At 45.5% G+C, this 21,068-nt stretch overlaps 1 protein-coding gene across 1 annotated transcript in view; it reads left to right on the top strand.

Moving 5' to 3' along the window:
* Window positions 1-4,292: 4,292 nt before the first annotated feature.
* LOC310758387 (uncharacterized protein) overlaps window positions 4,293-21,068 on the top strand; it is a 218,508-nt gene continuing 201,732 nt past the window's right edge. Inside the window, exon 1 of the mRNA XM_083604616.1 lies at window positions 4,293-4,372. Within this exon, the coding sequence (XP_083460742.1) occupies window positions 4,332-4,372 (41 nt within the window). The 5' untranslated portion in view covers window positions 4,293-4,331. The remainder of the gene's footprint in view (window positions 4,373-21,068) is intronic.

Raw genomic sequence — 21,068 nt, 5'->3', positions numbered from 1 at the left:
TGCTTGGAGTGGCACGCACTGAGTGGCGCATTCATGATTTTGCCTTCCATAGGCTCTTAGCACCCTTTCCTAACCTTCTTCTAGCTGTGTCATAGTAATGGCAATCTGGCTGAAAAAGTATCATGAACTGTGCCTTCTTAATAGCCCCCAAGGGCCTCTTTAGAGGCCTCGGGAGCATTCCACTTCCGCCTTCAAACAAACAGGAAACAGCCACCACTGGCCCAATTACTGTGTTTGCTTACCCCAGCTGAGCATCTAGAATTACATACCGAGGGACAGCCCTCCCCCCCACTCATTTGCATTTGAATATTCATGAGGGATAGCTCAGTCGGTAGAGCATGAGACTCTTAATCTCAGGGTCATGGGTTCGAGCCCCAAGTTGGGTGAAAGATTTCTGCATCGCAGGGGGTTGGACTAAATGATCCTCGTGTTCCCTTCCAAATCTACAATTCTATGATTCTAAATATATATTACCCAATTAGGCGTGGTGAAAAATTACGAACAGAAGGAAGGGAAGGGCCAGGGGCAGCCTTTGTAATAGATTGTGTTGTTGTTATTGCTGCTGTTGCAGCTGAAGGGAAATGCAGATTTGATCTCTGCTGTTTTGCAAGGCCACCATTACAGAGGGCTGTGAGTGTTAATGCCGTTTCCAGACCAGGAGACATCTGACAACACAAGGAGCTAAAAGGCTCTAGGCTAGTTCCTTGAGGTCAATGGGGCACTGCCCCACCAACCAACCCCGTCTGCCATCAGCCAGCCTCACACTTACTTTTTCCACCTTAATCTCCATTTTGCCCTTGTAGAATTCAGCAGGGAGGAGGGGCACAACATTAGAAGTAGTTAGCTCTGCCTGTCATTGGCTTCAGCGCCACCTACTGTTTGGCTCCCTGCCTTCCACCCTACTGGTTCTAATGGGCACCAGACATCACTGGGCTCCAGGTATTGACCCTATAAAGATTCCTATTCAGCCTCCTCACTTCTAGATCAGGTGAAGAGAAAGGTGTTTGACTCTGGGCAACCAACTCCTACGCCACTCCTGTGCGATACCCATAAGGTGTGGTGGGAAGAGTGAGGGACAAAGACTGGGGTGACCCAGATTCCACTCCTCAGTCATCCATGAACCTCACTAGGAAACCTTGAAGCAGGAACTATTAGTCTAACCTACCCCACACAGTTGTTGTGGGGATAAAAGGAGGGAAGAACCATACACACCATATTGAGCTTCTGGTGGGAATAGCGGAATATGAATAATGATAAGTAATATGTGGCACCATATGAGGAACACAGGTGGCGCTGTGGGTAAAACCTCAGCGCCTAGGACCTGCCGATCGTATGGTCGGCGGTTTGAATCCCCGCAGCGGGGTGAGCTCCCGTCTTTCGGTCCCAGCTCCTGCCCACCTAGCAGTTCGAAAGCACCCTTAAGTGCAAGTAGATAAATAGGTACCGCTTTATAGCGGGAAGGTAAATGGCGTTCCATGTGCTGCGCTGGTGCAGGCTCGCCAGAGCAGCTATGTCACGCTGGCCACGTGACCCGGAAGTGTCTGTGGACAGCGCTGGCTCCCGGCCTTTAGAGTGAGATGAGTGCACAACCCTAGAGTCTGACCTTTACCTTTTACCTATGTGGCACCATAAAAACGAACAAACTTTCTTGTGGAATACACTTTTGTGGTATAAAGTCCACTTCATTGGATGCAGCTGGCGAAGTGGACTCCATTTTAAAAGTCCATCTTGCGCCATAATAAAATGCGTTGGTCTTTAAGGTGCCACAAGACATTTTGTTGTTTGTGCTACAGCAGACTGACATGGCTACCCTTCTGGAACGCAGATGTAATAACTAAGTAAATGTCTTGGCTCATCTGGCCAGAAGACAAGAGAAGCTGCTGGGGTGAAGACCTCAGGAAACATTAGCTTTCCAAATGGCCCCATACACTAAATTGGCCTTTGCCAATGCTGTCTGGGGCTGATGGTAGTTGTAGTCCAAAATAATCAGGAGACCACTCAGCTGGCGAAGCTTTCAACGGCTTCCATAGGAACAATCTGAATGGATGTATTTCCAAACAGGCCTTGTGCTTGTATTTCAGAACCTAAAAGAAATGTGTGACGTCACAATGGGGCCAAAGTTGCTTGTGCAACGCTGGGGCACTCTGTGTCCTGTGGTTAATAATTACACTCCATCGTCAAGCTAGTTTCTAGCTACTCCCCTAGGTGTGTTGCTGTTCTCAGAATGAGGGCACCCGCCCTGATTTATCTCCTCACTGAACAGGAATTTAAAGGACAGAGATGTGTTTCCTTGAATTTGAGAACAATTGGGACAATTACAAGCTGATGAATGAAGTTGTGCTGCAGAGCTCCAGCCTAGCAGCTAACCCTCGTTCACGCAGTTTTGACTCTCTGTTGCTCCATGTCAAGTCCATGGCAGATGTTGCTGTGGGTTTTTGTTATTTAGCCACACTGGCTTTTCCTTAAATCAGCCTAGATACTGTGAAGTTGTAACCTAGGGCAGTTTTACCTATGCAACCCACACCACGAGGCAGAGGAGCAAACTTTAATTCCCCAGCCACATGTATGACCTGTTTCTCACCGCAAGTTGCGTGGCATGGGAGGGCGTGTAAGCCTGTGGTTTGCTTCTACATGCTGCTACATGGGTAAGAACCAGTCCTTATATTGACCACAGGGTACATTTGCTTTCTCTTCTGCAGACGTTTGAATGTGACACGGATAGTACAAAGGAGGCAAATAAATAAAATAAAATAAAATAAAAGTCTTTTTAAAATAAAGATCATACTAGATCAGGGCTGGGCAAAGACATTTTGCTACCTGAGGTGAACCTCAAAATGGCACACATATGCCAGGGAAGAAGGGGTGAATAAAGATCTAAACCAGGAACAGAGGGGAAGAATCAAATCAACCCTACCTGATGGTTGAAGTGGGAATCAAAGGGTGTTGGGGGGGGCAGGAAGAGACCCACCATCATGCCAGGTGGGTGCATAACCCAGGAGACCCCAGAAGGCAGTCCCTGCCATTTCCTACCTAGGGGTAGGAGAAGACCAGTAGCACCTCCTATTTGCCAAGAGTCAACTGTAGAAGTGGCATCGTGGTGACAGACCTGGCTTCCAGGGAGCACACACAGCTGTTGCTGCCCCTGTGGCAGCAGCAATGGGTGATGTTTTCCTTGGAGGCCAGATTTGCTGCCCATGTGGATTCTGCCACCTGTGGCGGTCGCCTCCTCTTGCCTCATGGGTGGACCAGCCCACATGTACAAGATACAGTGTTAAATGTGTCTTTGAATCCCATATTAAAAATTCTCCTCTTTCTTTTCTTAAAAGATAACAGCAATTGCAGACGCAGCACCCTGATCTGGGACATGTCTGTGTATATGAAGGGGTTAATCCATTCTGTCATTCCATCCCCCCCCCCCAATGAAAATCTCTCTTCTCCAAGCTGCTGCTTGTAACCAGTAATGACTCATGTGAAAATAAATGAAGGGCATTTTCACAAGTGACATTTAGGTTGCTTTGAAATGTGAACCGTTTAGTAGCCTATAATTGCTGTTCTGCTGTAAGCGGAAAAGAAACTCTGTTCCTAATACTCTATAGCAGCGGTTCTCAACCTGTGGGTCCCCAAATGTCATTGGACTACAACTCCCATCATCCCTGAGCTCTGGGCTTGCTAGCTAGGGGTGATGGGAGTTGTAGTTCAACAACATTTCTCACCCACAGGTTGAGAAAAGCTGCTCTATAGCCAAGTAGGCAGCCCCCTTTCCCGCTCCGCCGCCCAAGGGTTGATGGGGAGGGGTGATTTTCATTTGGCCCATGGTGTGGAAGAAGAAGAGTTAACTAGGTAAATCCTCCTTCCCCTCCCCCACTGCACTACTGATCATTCTGCATTGTGGAAGCAGCCTTGGATGGCAATCCTAAGCATGCCTCCCTGGGAGTAAGCCCCACAGAACACAGTGAATCAATCTTCTGGGTAAACATGTATTAGCTGTTCATATGTCTTTTCACCAGCAATGGCTTACCTGTGGACATGGCTTAATGCATGATGCAAAGCTGCAAGACTTGCATAGCCACCTGGATGATGCTTGGGAGAGGCTTATTTCATAACCGAACGTAACATCCTTGTCAACATTGATTTAGCAGTTGAATTACAGCTACGGGAAATGCCAGAAAAATAGTGTATGTGTGTGTCACTTCTGAAAACAGCCTAAGGCAGGCTGTACAGTAGACTCTACTCAGATGTAAGTCTTGCTGAGTTCAATGGAACTTACTCACTAGTAAAAACATGTCTACCGTATTTTTCGCACCATAGGACGCACTTTTTCCCCTCCAAAAATGAAGGGGAAATGTGTGTGCGTCCTATGGTGCGAATGCAGGCTTTCGCTGAAGCCTGGAGAGTGAGAGAGGTCGGTGCGCACCGACCCCTCACGCTCTCCAGGCTTCGCACACCTCTCTGCAAGCAGCGGAGCCCAGCGCTGGGCTCCCGCTGCTTGCGGAGACTTGCCTGCATGCCGAAGCCTGCGCGCGCTGAACTCAGCGCGCCCAGGCTTCGCGGACCTCTCGGCAAACAGCGGGAGCGCTCCCGCTGCTTGCGGAGAGTTGCCAGCATGCGGAAGCCTGCGCGCGCTGAGATCAGCGCGCCCAGGCTTCGCGGACCTCTCCGCAAACAGCGGTAGCGCTCCCGCTGCTTGCGGAGAGTTGCCAGCATGCCGAAGCCTGCGCGCGCTGAGATCAGCGCGCCCAGGCTTCGCGGACCTCTCCGCAAACAGCGGGAGCGGTCCCGCTGCTTGCAGAGAGTTGCCAGCATGCCGAAGCCTGCGGGCGCTGAGATCAGCGCGCCCAGGCTTCGCGGACCTCTCCGCAAACAGCGGGAGCGGTCCCGCTGCTTGCAGAGAGTTGCCAGCATGCGGAAGCCTGCGCGCGCTGAGATCAGCGCGCCCAGGCTTCGCGGACCTCTCCGCAAGCAGTGGGAGCGCTCCCACGGCTTGCAGAGAGCTGCCTGTTTGGGGGCTGGGGTCGGGGGAAGCTCGAGCTTCCCCCGCCCCAGCCCCGCGCCTGGGGGGAAAATAATTTTTCCCCTTTATTTCCCCCCCAAAAAACTGGGTGCGCCCTATGGTCCGGTGCGCCCTATGGTGCGAAAAATACGGTAATTAGAACTGTGTTATAAAGCTTTTCCTGTCCCTTAATAATCCCTCTGGTGGTGTATCTGCCCATCTCCCAGAGGTGCTAAAAAAAAACGTGCTTTGAGGAGAGAAGGGGTGAGGAAGCAAACATCTCAAGACTTTTAAGTATTTTGTCAGTAGAGAAGGTTCTCAAAACTAGCCCTTGCTGCCTTGTTTTTTTTAACTTCAAAGGAATTTAGGTGGCAGCGATTGCAAAAAGGAACAGGATGCCTGTTCGTAGGAGGGTGGGACTCTATGTGACATCAGCAGACTTGTGCCTTCAAACATTTCCATTCCATTTATTTCATTTCTTGCACCTTTCCATCAAAGGTGATCAAGTGATCTACATGGCTCTGCCTCCCCTGCGTTTATTATTTACTTATTTCATTCATTTATGAATTGCTTCCCAGGAGGCACCCTGAAGTGATTTACAATACAATTAAAACAACAACAACCAGTTACATATATTAAAACAGTTAAAACAACTGCATGTATAAAAAAAGTATTTTTTAAAAAAAACATGTACACGCATGCACATCAGTGCAAATGCTGACAATGACAAAGCACTCCCTTGCAGTGAACCCGAGACCTTTGGCATGGAAAGCAGATGCTCTACCTCTGAGCTATGGCCCTTTCCCAAACATCCCCCGAGGCTTTTCGCGAGGTTGCCACACTGCTCAGAGCAGCTGCTTTCCCTCCACCCCCAGCCTGTGTGTGTATGTGGCAGCTTCAACAACGTAGTTGTCTAAGGCATTTGCCGTGAGCAGAAGCTGATATTTTGCAAGCCATCTCTCAGCCCACATTAAGGAATCTTGTGGCAGGATGCAAAATTAAGCTTCTGCTTATGGCGGATGAGTCAGGCGACCCACTCACCACAAACAGGTGGCTGCCACGGGCTCAGAAAATAAGCAGCCCCCGTGAGCAGGGCAGCCGTGCACACCATCCATCAAGCAAAAGGAAAGAGCTGCTGCGGACCTGAGGAGCTCTGCTGGATCAGACCAAAGGCCCACTCTAGTCCAGCATCCTGCGCTCTCGCAGAAGCCATCCAGATGCCCGTGGGACCCGAGAACAACAGCATCTTCCCCTCCAGCAGTTCCCAGCAAGCAGTATGCAAAGGCATCTTCCAAGTGACAGCGAGATTCTTTAACTCTCACCAACTAAACAAACCCTGCAGTTTCCCTCTGGAAATCATAGGCTTCCTAGAGTCTAGGACTTGGACCTAGAATGTTTCACGCTGAGATGAGGAGGCAGGATAGATGATGGAATGAGCTAACAGTAAACAAGGATGCGTAAGAGAATAAAAATGCAGCAAGATGCCTTAATGTGCATGCATGCATGCTCTAGGACAGTCCGACAGCTGTGCATGTGCAGGGACAGGAAAAACTGGCTCAGCCAGAAAGTTTTCTTGCTTTGCATCCTAATTCTGGAAAGGGCAAAACCTTGGTAGGATAGTTACCCTTTGTTCTTTATTTCTCTACAGCTGCTACTACGATGAGTGCATTATTATTATGAATATAAGATAGGGTTGCCATATCCAGAATACTGCAGCCGGAAGCAGTGTCTGGGCGGAAATTGGTAAAATAGCTCAAAGAGGTCATTTTGCGATCTTGCCGAAAAGCTTGACAACTTTTGCTTCCAGATTTTCACTTCTTGAAATATGGCAACCCTATATAATATTGCTCACTGGAAGGACAGATCGTGAAGCTGAGGCTCCAATACTTTGGCCAGCTCATGAGAAGAGAAGACTCCCTGGAAAAGTCCCTGATGTTGGGAAAGATGGAGGGCACAAGGAGAAGGGGACGACAGAGGACGAGATGGTTGGATAGCCTGGAGAAGAGGAGGTTAAGGGGTGATATGATAGCCATGTTCAAATATATAAAAGGATGTCACATAGAGGAGGGAGAAAGGTTGTTTTCTGCTGCTCCAGAGAAGCGGACACGGAGCAATGGATCCAAACTACAAGAAAGAAGATTCCACCTAAACATTAGGAAGAACTTCCTGACAGTAAGAGCTGTTCGACAGTGGAATTTGCTGCCAAGGAGTGTGGTGGAGTCTCCTTCTTTGGAGGTCTTTAAGCAGAGGCTTGACAACCATATGTCAGGAGTGCTCTGATGGTGTTTCCTGCTTGGCAGGGGGTTGGACTCGATGGCCGTTGTGGTCTCTTCCAACTCTATGATTCTATGATTCTAGTGTTCTTGAAGCTACCAGTATGAGTTTGACCAAACTGCGGGAGGCAGTGGAAGACAGGAGTGCCTGGCGTGCTCTGGTCCATGGGGTCACAAAGAGTCGGACACGACTAAACAACTAAACAACAACATATAATATTATCTTGGGGATGGGTTTCAATATAACCTAAACCACAAAATCAGAAAAATCGATGCATAAAATCCAGTGCTCAGCAGTTAAAGCTCAGCACGTGTTCATGGGTGTTGTGTCGATGTCGGCAGGTGCTAAGGATGCAGGTAACTGAGCTCCTGCTTCTTGCAAAGAGCAAAGGCATGGCTGCAGTCAAGTGGTGTGTCTGCATAATTGTTAAAGGATGCAACAACTGAATCAATAAACCTCAGCCCCAGATTGCAACACCGGCTGCTGTACCAGCCTCGCCTTCTCCCCGCATCACATAGGACAGCCAATTCATTGTGTTTAGTCCCAAATTGCAACACTTCCTGCTGTTCCAGGGCTGCTTTTATTACATTTCCATCCCCCCTAGTTTTGTCCCATGTAGAGTTTAAACACAGCCTGTTGTTTGTGCAATACGGGCCTTAACAGAAGGGAACTTGCCTGCATTCAGGAACATGTTTCTTTCCTTAGTACTGACCGCAATGTGCTGAGCTGCGACAGGCTCACTATCAGGTAGCCGCAAAGGCAGCAGTTGTTGAGCATGGTGTTTTTGTTTAGGTTTCACACTGAAGGATTTCCTTACGGATCTGGAAGCTGTGTGCTCGGGCACGTCTAAGAACTCAAGTAAACAAGCTATCGAGAGAGATTTGGAACACATATTTTTCATTGTTTGATATCAAATGTGAGGAAGCACATGATTCACATGCATTTATGTTGACAACACAGGACACCCTCTTACATATTGTGCCAACATCAACTTCTGCGCAGATATGCTTGTAGGAGTCTGCAGAGAGAGGGGGCTTTCCCCTTGCACAAAGGGCTAGTCACAGCTGCAAAACATTTTCTGCAACTCAATCTTAAGACCTGTGATCACCTAACGTGGAAAGAACTTACAGAGGGCTGGCATTTTGTTGCCAATGACAGCATGGATGCCGCAAAAGAAATATGCATGCATGAAGAGCACCCATCCCACGATAAACACCTGCCTGAAAGCATCTGTAGCTATGGTAGGCTGTTGCAATAGAAACAGCAGAGTCTTGTGACCAATTAAAGACTAGCTGATATGTTATGGCATGAAAGCCTAATACAGTGGTACCTCAGGTTAAGTACTTAATTTGTTCCGGAGGTCCATTCTTAACCTGAAAGTGTTCTTAACCTGAAGCACCACTTTAGTTAATGGGGCCTCCTGCTGCCGCCGCGCACCAGAGCACAATTTCTGTTCTCATCCTGAAGCAAAGTTCTTAACCCCGAGGTAATATTTATGGGTTAGCAGAGTCTGTAACCTGAAGCGTATGTAACCTGAAGCGTATGTAACCCAGGGTACCACTGTACATAATAAATCTGTTATTTTTTAAGGTGCCATCAGATTCTTTGCTTTTATAAAATTTATAAGGGCTCTTCCACACTTCCATGATTTTTGTGCCCAGTGACATGGTGAGTGGGTGGGTACAGACCATGAATGCGGGACACAGGTGGCGCTGTGGTCTAAACCACTGAGCCTCTCGGACTTGCTGATCAGAAGGTTGGCAGTTTGAATCCCGGCGATGGAGTGAGCTCCCGTTGCTCTGTTGCAGCTCCTGCCAACCTAGCAGTTCGAAAGCATGCCAATGCAAGTAGATAAACAGGTACTGCTGCGGCAGGAAGGTAAATGGCGTTTCCATGCACTCTGGTTTCCATTGTTCCATTGTGTCAGAAGTGGTTTAGTCATGCTGGCCACATGTCCCGGAAAGCTGTCTATGGACAAATGCTGACTCCCTCACCCTGAAAGCGAGATGAGTGCTGCAACCCCATAGTTGCCCTTGACTGTTCTTAACCATCCAGAGGGGCTTTACCTTTACCTTCCTAGACCATGAATGCAATTACCACTTACTTCTTTGTTTGCCTGGAGCATGTGCAGAGAGGAAAAGATGTGGAGAACCTAATCAAGGGGAGGGTTTTCAAAAACCTATCAAGTATCCTCACCCCATCTTGTGGGTGGCAGGATCTAGAATCAATCTAGATTGAAAGCAGTGTGTTGAGGATCAGCACGAATGATTTTAGATGGGGGGAGGAACTACATTTGAGCACCACAAATGGATTAGCGTGTGCACAGCCTTATAACAACTTATGACATAACAAATCTGTTAGCTTTTAAGGTGCCACTGGATTCTTTGCTGCTATAACATTTATAACACGAGCTAGGATTTAGCCACAGCGCCTCAGTTTCAGGGTTGGCATGGCCATATTAAATTGCAAAGGAGACAATGTATGGTATTGGAGTTTGTTTTACGCAGAATAGCCCCAATGAAATTAATGAGTGCGACTGATTTCAAGGGGCCTACTCTGCATAGCACTTAGTTGAATGCCACCCACTCCCTCTGAGCACATGTTGATTGCATTTCCCTTGCCACTGGATAGCCACAGCCCATTTCCCACTATCCAAAGGAAGGGCTTTCAGTTCAGAGGATGCAACCTCCAGGCAGGCATGAGTCAGCGCCCACATTTATGGGCATCTAATTTCCAAAGAATATTATTTTTCTCTTCCTGAATGATGGGAAATCCAGGACAGCCTTTACAGAGAATCAATTTCCACAAGAACAGAGAACGCAGAAGACTCACGGAACCTTTGTTAACCCACTTCCTGTTTCTGAATTTGAAATGTTGTGCTCTGGCAATGAAAACGATGTCAGAGCACTTACCAGGGTTATACAGACGTGCTTCGTGTATGTAAAATGAAACTGTACATCAGACAGATGCGCAGGAAAATCAGCTTTGCTTCCAAACGTGTAATCTCTTGGTTTGCAAATGTACGGGTTAAACAGGTATCACAGGGTTTGGGCAATAAGGACAGTCAGTGCTAAATCCCAAGCAACATCACTCCAGGTTTGTGAAAACCCAGCAAGAACAGGAAAATCTAAGTTCCCTCCTACCTTACCCTCTACTCTATTCACCATCTGCTTCTTGGCAATCCCTTTTCCTGGTTCCCAGTCACATCACGCAAATGTTCCCAGCTCCCACCTCTTCAGGATGGGTGTGAATCTCCAAGGAAGTTCTATTGCCTTCTGGGGAAAATGGGCCCATTAATCCTCATCATTACCAGCGAAAAGTTTCAGCATGCCTGAGACAGAATGCGACGTTTTAGCTTTGTGTGACCCCAAAATCTGTTGTTTGTTTGTTGATCTACATCTTCATAAGCCACCATTCTGGACCAAGGGCACTTCCAGACGACTGGTTAATTGAGTCCTTTCTCAACAACCCACAAAGGTTATTCTGCTTAAAAACAGCAGCAGCAACAGCAACAACAGCAGAATTCTCTCTCTAGTCCTAGTTCCCACAAACATCAGATAAAGTGGTAACCCTCTGCTTGGATTGTACCACTTAAACTGCAGGTGAGGGTTTACATTACTGGATGATCTTCCACACCCAATAAATAAATAACAAGATCCCAGCTTATAATGAATCCCTGATGTCAGAGGGAAGGGATGGTGTGCATGTTCTTCTCCATGGCATACTGGTTTTCTGTGTACAGGTTTCCTCCCAGGAGACTGTTCCATCATGTGAGTTCCCTATCCCCATTCTCAAGTGGTGCATTCCAGTCACAGTTTTTAATCATCTCATCTTCTGTTGGTGATAACTTATGCCAAAGTCAACCTCTCCATGAATGAAGGCTCCATCTTTTGTCATCACAAATCAAGTTCTCCAGCTGACTTCTCCATAAGAACTTCCCGAAGGAAAGGAAGAAGAGCTATAAATATTGACATTAGTCACTGCCAGTCCCAAACCAGAGGTCCTCCCTTACTTCCTGAGCTCAGTGCAGGCTCAGCTCCTAATGGCAGCAGGTTATTCCTGAAAAGGGCTGCGGTGACTCCTTAGATCCTGCTAGGCAGGCAGAATGGCTGAGACGTCATTGCGAATTGAAAAAAAAAGGGATCTCCTCCTCTGGGTGGTGACATGAGGTCATCGCTGAATTGATTCCTTCCTCTCTGCCAAAAAAATGATGGGCTGGTTCTGCAGCACGGCCCATTGTCCAAAGGAGATGCCTATGCAGATTTCCTAGCAGCACTTCCCTTGAGACAACAGGCACAGCAGAAGACAGATGGGGAGATTGCTGTGGCATTCAAGTTTTGCTTGTTGGGCTTCCCATAAGCATCTACTTGGCCACTGTGAGGACAGCGTGCTAGACTAGATGGGCCATTGCTCTTATGTTCTTCTTCTTCTTCTTCTTCTAAAAAAAGATTTTACTGGATTTTTACAGTTTTATATTCAATCAAATAACACAATATAATGTTTGTCATATACAAGAAAATGGCTTTCCTCAACTTCTCCTTCTGGTTCTTTAAATATTTACTACTTCTGCTTAATTATTATCTTATTTTTATAATCTTACACCTTAATGCTCTTATTTTCTTATCAGTTTTATACAATGATGATTACATCTTACAGTCCATTTCATTCCATGTTGTCCTTTTATCTTATTTTCTTACTTGTAAGTGTTTAATCAACCCCTGCTAGTGAGTCCATATCTTTACAGTATTTCTGTAAATACAATGTAAAAGGTTCCCAGTCTTTTTTAAGTTCTTCATTATCATTGTCTCCGATTTTTTTCGTCAGTTTCGCCATTTCTGCATATTCCATAAGCTTACCTTGCCATTATTCTTTCGTTGGTATCTTGTCGTCCTTCCATTTTGGGGCTAGTAGAATCTGAGCTGCCGTTGTAGCATACATAAACAACTTATTCTGCTCTTTTGGGACTTCCTGTCCTATTATACCCAACAAGAAAGCTTCTGGTTTTTTAAGGGCTCTTATGTTCTTCTAATGTGAGATTGCATGTCTGCGGCAATAGAGGCACGGGTGCTACATGTGATCAGGGAAATAAAGATAGCAAATAGAGAGCACACACTTCTCTATTTCCACAAAGCAATCTTCCATAATATAGTGCAGTTGTTTTCACTAATATAAGCATTCTTATGCACAATGCATTGTGGAATGCACAAAAAAGTATACTTTTCCTACAAAAGAGATACAAAACTTATGGTAGCACCAGAAGGGGCAAGAGTGGGGAAACTCCTGAAAACTGTTTTGCTCACCACTGCCTCAGGAGAATTCAGTTCACGTTTAAAGGTGAACCTCCCTAATTTGCACTTTTTGAAATAATACATGAACCACGCTTTGAAATTTGCACTTCTCTGAATCTTGTAATGCCAACAAATGGGTATGAAGTTGCACATAGTAGGGTGTGTTTGTGCATAAAAATGCTTGTATTAGTGCAAATAACATACAAAATTGTACTATATTATGCAAGATTGCTTTGTACAAATTTGTGTATATTAGGAGAAAATTGTAGTTATATGCTGATAATGAATTTTCAAGAGGACATTAAAAAAAACACAACCCAGCCAACTACAAACTGCTGGGGGAATGTGGACCATTGAATTTAAGGATGGAATAAGGAGAAACTGAAAATGACAGTTTCACCCAGACATGCCCCCCTCCCAGCCTTCCCGGCAGAGGCAAATGACAGAGTTAAGCCCCCAGCCTTATCTTCATTCCTAGCTGGAAGTCAGGACAGGCACAGAATGTATTAAATGGATTACAATGAAGTTTATTGTTTTTGCATCTTTCTTTGCTGATAAGCTGCTTGGTAGATTCTGCCTGAGGCCTAGTCTTACACATGCAACATAATAAGGTGGAAGAATCCTGATTTGTGGGGGGGGGGGGGACTGTTCCTCCTGGTGCTGCTAGGATTCAGGCAGAAGATAGTACGTAAAATAATACATTAATAACAGCAGCAACAATAAAATAACAAGACCTTTCTACAGTGCTTTCAAGCCTTCAAAGTAAACCTGGGGTTCCCCGATTCTTAGCTCAGTCTCCTCGCCACCACACTGCAACAGTTTTGGGAAACCGAGCAAGCCATGGTTTGCCTGCATTTATTTTATTCTAAGGCAACGATAAACCACTTAATATTTTAAATTTGTGTGTCTGAAACATGACGTCCTGGTTGGGTGTCTAAGCTATAGTTAGCACAAGCCAAGGTTCAATGTTATATCTGAAGCAGCCCGTTATGACAGGACACAAAGGGTCATTTTGGGACACTATTATCATTTACTGTTTTGGGCTGATGACAGCTGAGGTGATCAGAGCAGGGATAAATTCTTATAGCAATACAAGAGATTTAGGCAGAAGCAGGAAGATGATAGTCGTGTTGTCCTTTGTTCAAAGACTCTTTGGGAACCTCCTTGAGGAGCAAGCTAAGGACCTAGGGCTGATGTCACTGGGGTTATCACAGCCACCACTCCCATTTTGTGTCTTCCAGGCATGAATTTTCCCATGGCTTTCCACCCATAAAAGCAAAAGTGTTCCTCAGAGACCTGAATACCAAGTATGCGTGTTGTAGGCAATGCATCAGATTAGGCAGCAAGCTGTAGACTTCACTGAAACAACCTAAGGTCATTAAACTATTGTGTTGCTAAATATCACTGAACAGGTATCCATGCAAGTTTTTTCTCTCCTTGTAAGACTATAGGACAAGCCTGCTGGCTCAGGCCAAGGGACCATCTAGTCCAGCTTCCTGTTTTCACAGTGGCCAACCAGTGGCCTACAGGAAGCCCACAAACAAGACCTGCATACAACAGCGCTCTCCCCTCTTGTGTTTGCAGCTAGTGGTGTTCAGAAGCATGATCTGTCCAACAGTGGAAACTGAGGAATGAAACATAGGCTATGAAAGGGAATTCTCTGGTTCAGCCAGTGTGGTATAGCAGTTAGAGGGGCGGTACGCTACATTTTGGGTACCACCAAAGAAAAGGCAAGTGGATTGCAAAGAGATTGCAGGTGGGGAGGCCCAGGTTTACCGTAAATATCTGTATTGAGCTATGAAGCTTGCTGAGTGACCTCGTGCCAGTCACTCTTTCTCACCTAGCCTATTTCACAGGTTTTGCGTGAGGATAAAATGGCAGAAGGAGGAACGATGTGTGCTTTCCTAACCTCCTTGGAGAAAAAGCATAATTTAAATAAGGCTTGAGCCTTTTTTCCCCTTTTTTCTTTTGCCTCGAAGGTTGCATTCACCGGTATCTGCTTTATTTCCCTCCCTCCGTATTGCTGTCACTGCCAAAATCAGTGGAGGGTCTTGGGGGTTTCAGGGGGGGGGGGGAAATGCATGGATCAAGCCCCCAAACTGGGGGTTAGATGCCCCTGATTTAAGTGTAATAAGTAAATAATTGTAAACACGATCACCCATCATTCAGGATTCTCTACCTCCTTTGAGTACAGTGGTACCTCGGGTTACAGACACTTCAGGTTACAGACGCTTCAGCTTACAGACTCCGCTAATCCAGAAATATTACCTCGGGTTAAGAACTTTGCTTCAGGATGAGAACAGAAATTGTGCTCTGGCGGTGCGGCGGCAGCAGGAGGCCCCATTAGCTAAAGTGGTGTCTCAGGTTAAGAACAGTTTCAGGTTAATAACGGACCTCCGAAACGAATTAAGTTCTTAACCCAAGGTACCACTGCACTAAGAAAATAATATTTTTCCAAGTCAGAGTCTTTGTTCTATACTGCCAATTCTTAGGCAATGTTGTTGTTGCCTGAAAGTTCGTATTGTTCATGGCAGCTCCTGAAATCTTAGAGACATGTTTCCCAAACTCCCACAACTTTTCAGTGATGGCTGAGGCAGCTTACACAAGTGTAAAAACTGTCAACTGGACTGTGTTTTGACCCCCAATTTGATGAAATATTTCTGCCTGGAATATTATTGACTGTTCCTCAGCTCCTGCAGAGAAAGAGTCAAAGAATAGCCAATGTCCTCTTGAACCAAGGTTGGCCAGATTCTGCACTGACCAAAGTCTCAGCAGCCCAAAGAAGTCTCTCAGTGGCCTGGCCTGGCCATGCTGGGGGCTGGACCCCCAGATGTCCATTTTGCAGTGTGATCTGTGGTGCTGCTTTTCAACAGGCGCCAAGCCTAGTTCCCATCTGCAATAGCTGCAAGGCATTTTAATTTACTCAGAATATAATGCCCTGGCCCATATATCTTATAAAGGCTTATCTTTTTGCCTAGGCATTTCCTGGCCCACAAAATTGGGCTCTGTTTTATGTGCTTGAATTCTTTTGGGTTTTTCTTTAGCTTTATATGCTTTCATATGTTTTCATATTGCTGTTTTATTGGCTCAAGGTTACGTTTTTGTTTTAATGTTTAATGCATATATATATATATATATATATATATATAGTATACCTCTTGAAGATTTAAAAATAATAAGCTGTTTATAAAGAAATGCTTAGCAAATAAAAATAAAGAAATAGATTTCATCCATCTATCAGCTGGGGCATTGTGTTTTGGATAAGTTAAAATGGCAAGTGATCACTGCAGATGGGAGCCCAGCTTGGCTCCCATTCAAGGGATGGCACCATCACCTGCCCACCTGCTGAAAGGCAGCTCAGGGGGCTGGTGTGAAATCTGGTCAGTGGTGTTCTTTCCTTCTTAAATATTTTTTATTTAAGATTTATTAGTTTACAAAAATACGTGCATTGCCTCTTTTTTTCAAGTTGCGTTTTCTACAGATCAGTTTCATTTGTTGTGAGGCATTAGTGTTGCATGCAGTATTAGGCTGGGAAGAAAAGAGGGGTAGGATGAGGAGGGTTCGTGGGGTGGGGCGTCGCCGCTACTGAAGCAGTAGCTCTTGAAGAAAAAAGCATGCCCCCATTGTGTGTGTGCGTGTTTGTGGGGTGGGCCTGACGCAGTTCCGTGCTGAGAGAACCCTAAAGTCTGGCGCCAGCCCTGAGTGGCAACTCTCCTCAGGTAACTTATTTTAGGTGCAGCTTTTCTTTAAAGGCCAACGTGAGCGTTGAATGTCAGCCGAGAATAAAAGGCAAAATACACATGGCTGAACAAAGAGACGGCCGGGTTACATTACATAGGAACATTAATCTTCTCTGACTGACATGGTATGACAGGATTGTGTGGGAGGGAAGGTGGCAATTACAGCCTTTCTGCATCTCCACTTTGGAGGGAGGAGGCTCAGGTACCTTCCAAAACAGGAAATTAGGCCAAATGGACATGGCGCCTTTCCTGGCTTCAGTGCCCTATTTCCAACCCTGAAAAGCACAGTTCAGAGAGAGCCTTTAGAAAAGACTGCGGTTTCTTCTCTCTCTCTCTCTCTCTCTCTCTCTCTCTCTCTCTCTCTCTCTATCTGCAACAACAGGGCACAGCCACACCCTTTGCTTTCAGTTCTGCGTTCTAGGATTCTAGGATTTGGTATTTGGTAACGAGAGCTATTTTCTGACAATCACTTTTTGGAACTACACTTCAAACATGCAGTTCGGTTGCAATCAAATGGCAGGGTAAGCCATACAGTGGTTGAAAGGAGCAGAAGGGAACGAGCCGTTGGCCATATGCATCCTCATGGGCTCATGGGTTTATTTCCCCTTCACAGAGAGCTCTGTAAGTTGCAGCCTGAACAGGAACAGCCCCCCCCCCGGGGGGGGGGACACACACACACAACAATGGATCTTTAACACCCCAGCATCTACAATTCCCAGGAGTCTTTTAGGGAAGCCATGGCAATTAATTTAGGAAAAATAAAACCAAAATAAGTCTGTAGTGTATAGATAGAGCCATAAAAGCCAATGGGTTTTTTGGGGGGGAGAGAGGCAGGTTGAATACCATTTTTGTTTTAACAAACAGTATACTAATATATTTAATAAATAAATACGTGTCTGGAAGGTGCTTTTTTGCTATTATGTTACATAATTTTTACAATATGGTTGTTGTTGGCCGCCCGAGCAGTTAATCTTTTCCTTCCCCTCAAGATCTATTTTCATTTCTTTGCTGCAGTTTGAGACAGAATACAGTGGTACCTCGAGTTAAGTACTTAATTCATTCCGGAGGTTCGTTCTTAACCTGAAACTGTTCTTAACCTGAAGCATCACTTTAGCTAATGGGGCCTCCTGCTGCCACTGCGCCGCAGGAGCACGATTTCTGTTCTCATCCTGAAGCAAAGTTCTTAACCCGAGGTACTATTTCGGGGTTAGCAGAGTCTGTAACCTGAAGCGTATGTAACCCGAGGTACCACTGTACTGTACAGAAGCTGTTGTTTTTTCGTCTCTCTCTACCACAGGGTATAGAGGTTTGTCTCCAGGGCCTGGGATAGTTTCTTGATGGGTTCTGGTTTCTTAATTTTTCACGAAATGTTGATTTGAAATGTGGGATTGCAATACTAGATGCAGAAATGGCCACCAACTTGGTTGGTTTTAAATGAGGATGAAACAAATTAAGGGAAAGCTGTAAAGACATCCCTATCTCATAGTCATTTAGTGAATCTGTGCTGTCAAGGAGCTCTGAAACATTGTGGAGATGAAGCCATTAGTAGCTATCCATTTCCTGGTTTTTATATTGTCCATGGGAGCTGCATTGCTTGTTCAGTCCAGCATGCTTCAGTGTAACCCGAGGCTCTAACTGTTAGCATATACATAGTATGTTATGAACCCACTGAACATAGTGGAACTTATTTCAGAGTAAAAGTGTATAGATTAGGCTGTAAATCTGTATGGGTTTCCTTCACTGACCTGCTAGGGCTCAAAACTGCTGCTTCACCACAACGTTTAACATAATACCTTGGTCTAAAGCATTAAATTTGGTGGGGGGTTTTTTACTATCTACCCTGAGGAAGAATTCTGTGTATCTTGAAAGATTGCACAGTGTATTGTAAACAGTGGTTTGTTAAAAACAACAGAAACATATTTTTCGGTCTCATTACAGCAGGTTCTCTCTAACCCATGACTCAGCTTGCAAAGTCATGCATCCTGACAGAACTAAAGCTTTTATGAACACTTGTCACACACAAGAATAAGTTCAACTGCTTTTCTCCAAATCCACCTGTCACAACCCTCCCCATACCGAAAGGGAAAAGAAATACTGTAACACTATGCACGTCTACTCAAAGGTAAGCCACCCTGATTTCAGCAGGGCTTACTCCCAGGAAACAGTGTGAAAGGCTGATCTCAAACCTATAGAATTATTTGATCCTTGAAAGGAGATATCCTACCTAAATATGCTGACTGGGAATGTATGGCTGCATACATTCAAAGCACATTTTCTTTTCCCAAATAACCCTGGGGACTGTAATTTACCCATTACAGTACACCCCAAATTCCTGTGAGAAAAGCTTTGTCCATCAGCTTTTTGCTTCTTGGGGGTGTTAAAAACAGGAAGACAGGAAGGCAACGAAAGAACAGAACTCCTGTGGGAAGGCAAAGTGTGGTTTAACTTAGCTGCCCGCGGAAAGGGGACTGAAGCAGTCATGAGGTTTGCGCTGCCATATAATTTCATCCTTCAGATCTAAATTATAGTAGCTGCGCACAGATTCCAGTGTCTGTGGGCTGCTTGTTGAGGCTGAAAGACAATCCAGCTTAGGAATTGCTCAGGGAACGAGGAGTCTCTGGAGAAGAACCGTGTGTCTTGCAAAAAGCACATTGTGTACAAACAGGGTCTGAGTGCAGCAGGAGGCGTTCATCGAATCCCAGAAATAACGAGGCAAGCTCTTTTTATGTACGTATGGCCCTGGTGGAAACAGCCATTTCAATAGCCCTAAAAGATAACAGATGTGCCAGAGGAGCAAGCAACCACACCTCAGAGGTGGAGGCATGTCACAGGTTAGACTTTGTATCTGGGATCTTCCACAAGCTTCGGGAAGAGAGCTGCTGCCATTCCAAGGTGATAACACTGAGCTACATAGACACATAGGATGTGGCATGAGGCAGCTTCTTGGACACCCAAATCATTATTTGTTATTTGTCATTACCCTGCACCCATCAAGCTGTTCTTTGCAGTAGCGATGGGGGACCCCTATTCATAGCAAGGGCCACATTATTTTCAGGGAACATGCCAGAGCGGGCTGGAGCCAGAGGCAAAAGTAGGCTGAGCAATGGATAATATACATTTTACAGTCCGTTCTTAACCTGAAACGGTTCTTAACCTGAGGTACCACTTTAGCTAATGGGGCCTCCTGCTGCTGCTGCCACACAATTTCTGTTCTCATCCTGAAGCAAAGTTCTTAACCTGAGGTACTACTTCCGGGTTAGCAGAGTCTGTAATCTGAAGCATCTGTAACCTGAGGTACCACTGGTATAGTTGGCTTGTTTCTACACACTTGCCTTTGCATTCTTCATCAACAAGCAGCAGGCATTATCAAGAGTAAAAGACATTATTTCAGCCAGGCAAAAAGCCTCAGGGTGTGAAGGGCTTCTGAGAGGTGTGGCTTAAGAAGAGGGGGTGAGGCTAGGGAGAGGGCTGAGGGCAAGACAGAAGTCTGGGGAGCCACAATGAAACACCAACACCACCCTCGGTTGTCTGTGCCTGGTTTACAGACCAGGCAAGAAATGTACTACTAATGAACTAAGTACACCTCCTGCACTAGGTGGAGGAAGACAAGGGATTTATGAATTATTGGACATTGCAGGCTTTTGCTTCAGCTGGAACCATGCCAGAACAGACCATGGACTTGCCAGAATCCAGCAGGTGTATGGTGGGTGGACACCATTTTAAGGCAGCCGTTTCCATTCCCTGGGTTTTCAAAATTATTTTCTTAAAAGAATTCAAGTGCCTCGTGTGCTGTGATGCATCTCATCCCTTTTTAGAAATGTAGTCTGTGAGTGCAAGAGGAACCCAGTAACACCTCCCCACTTTTCAGCTCTAGTGTAACCGATACATAGATGCCATTGGTCCCATGTCATGCCAGATGCGCTGGTGAAAATTCATTCTGTGCAATATGGACCCTGCCATCCACAACAGGCTGCACTTTGGCAAATAGGAAGGCTGCATGCATAAGAGACTATGCAAATTGGTTTGCGGAAATGCATATCCTTTATGGTAATACGGTATGTTGTACAAAAGCACAGGGTGGTAGCTGTGGGAGACAGCAAATCTATAGGTCAGGATTGGAAGCCACAGAAGATGTGTTTAGTTATGTACAATGCAGCACCTACAGTTTGCCACTTTCCTTTCCTTGGCGGTGATCAGTTTTTTCCTCTACACTGTGAAAAGCTTCACCTATTGATTTCTGAAACTCGCGCCCAGCAATTAAAAGCATGCCCAATGCCTAGCATTCTTGCTTCTCCTGTTTTAATTCCTCAGCTATCCAAGCCTTCATGGAACGCTTCATGTTCTCAAGCCTTTCTGACAAGATTTTGCATTAAAAAGAAACAGAACAGAGGAGCCTTAAAAGCACTCCTTTGTCGGCAAACAGACTCCAGTGCCTTTAAAAGAGATAGCCAACAAGCAGCAAGAAAAGCTGCACGTGCGGATTTGTCTCCCTGCCATGCAGTCATTAAGCACACAGGGTTGTCTATCCAGGAAAGAATGTCAACTATGCAAACAGACTGGAGGATAATAAGAGTGCACTCATGTTATCATCATAATCATCAGTGCAACCATATTTAGAACACCACTTTAATCATACTGCAAGTGCTTTCCTTCTGGAGCTGAACATTATTATGCATTCCTGCTCTCTTATAACACATCCCCACTGTCTCTTCTCCCATTTTTAAAAAGTCTGATAAAACTCTTGGTGAAGGGATTCCCTTTTATGGAAGTTCCTTT

Source organism: Podarcis filfolensis (genome assembly GCF_964270895.1).
Source record: "Podarcis filfolensis genome assembly, chromosome: 3".
NCBI lineage: Eukaryota > Metazoa > Chordata > Lepidosauria > Squamata > Lacertidae > Podarcis > Podarcis filfolensis.
The sequence above is the reverse complement of the archived record's forward strand: the minus strand, read 5'-3'. Positions and strand labels throughout refer to the sequence as shown.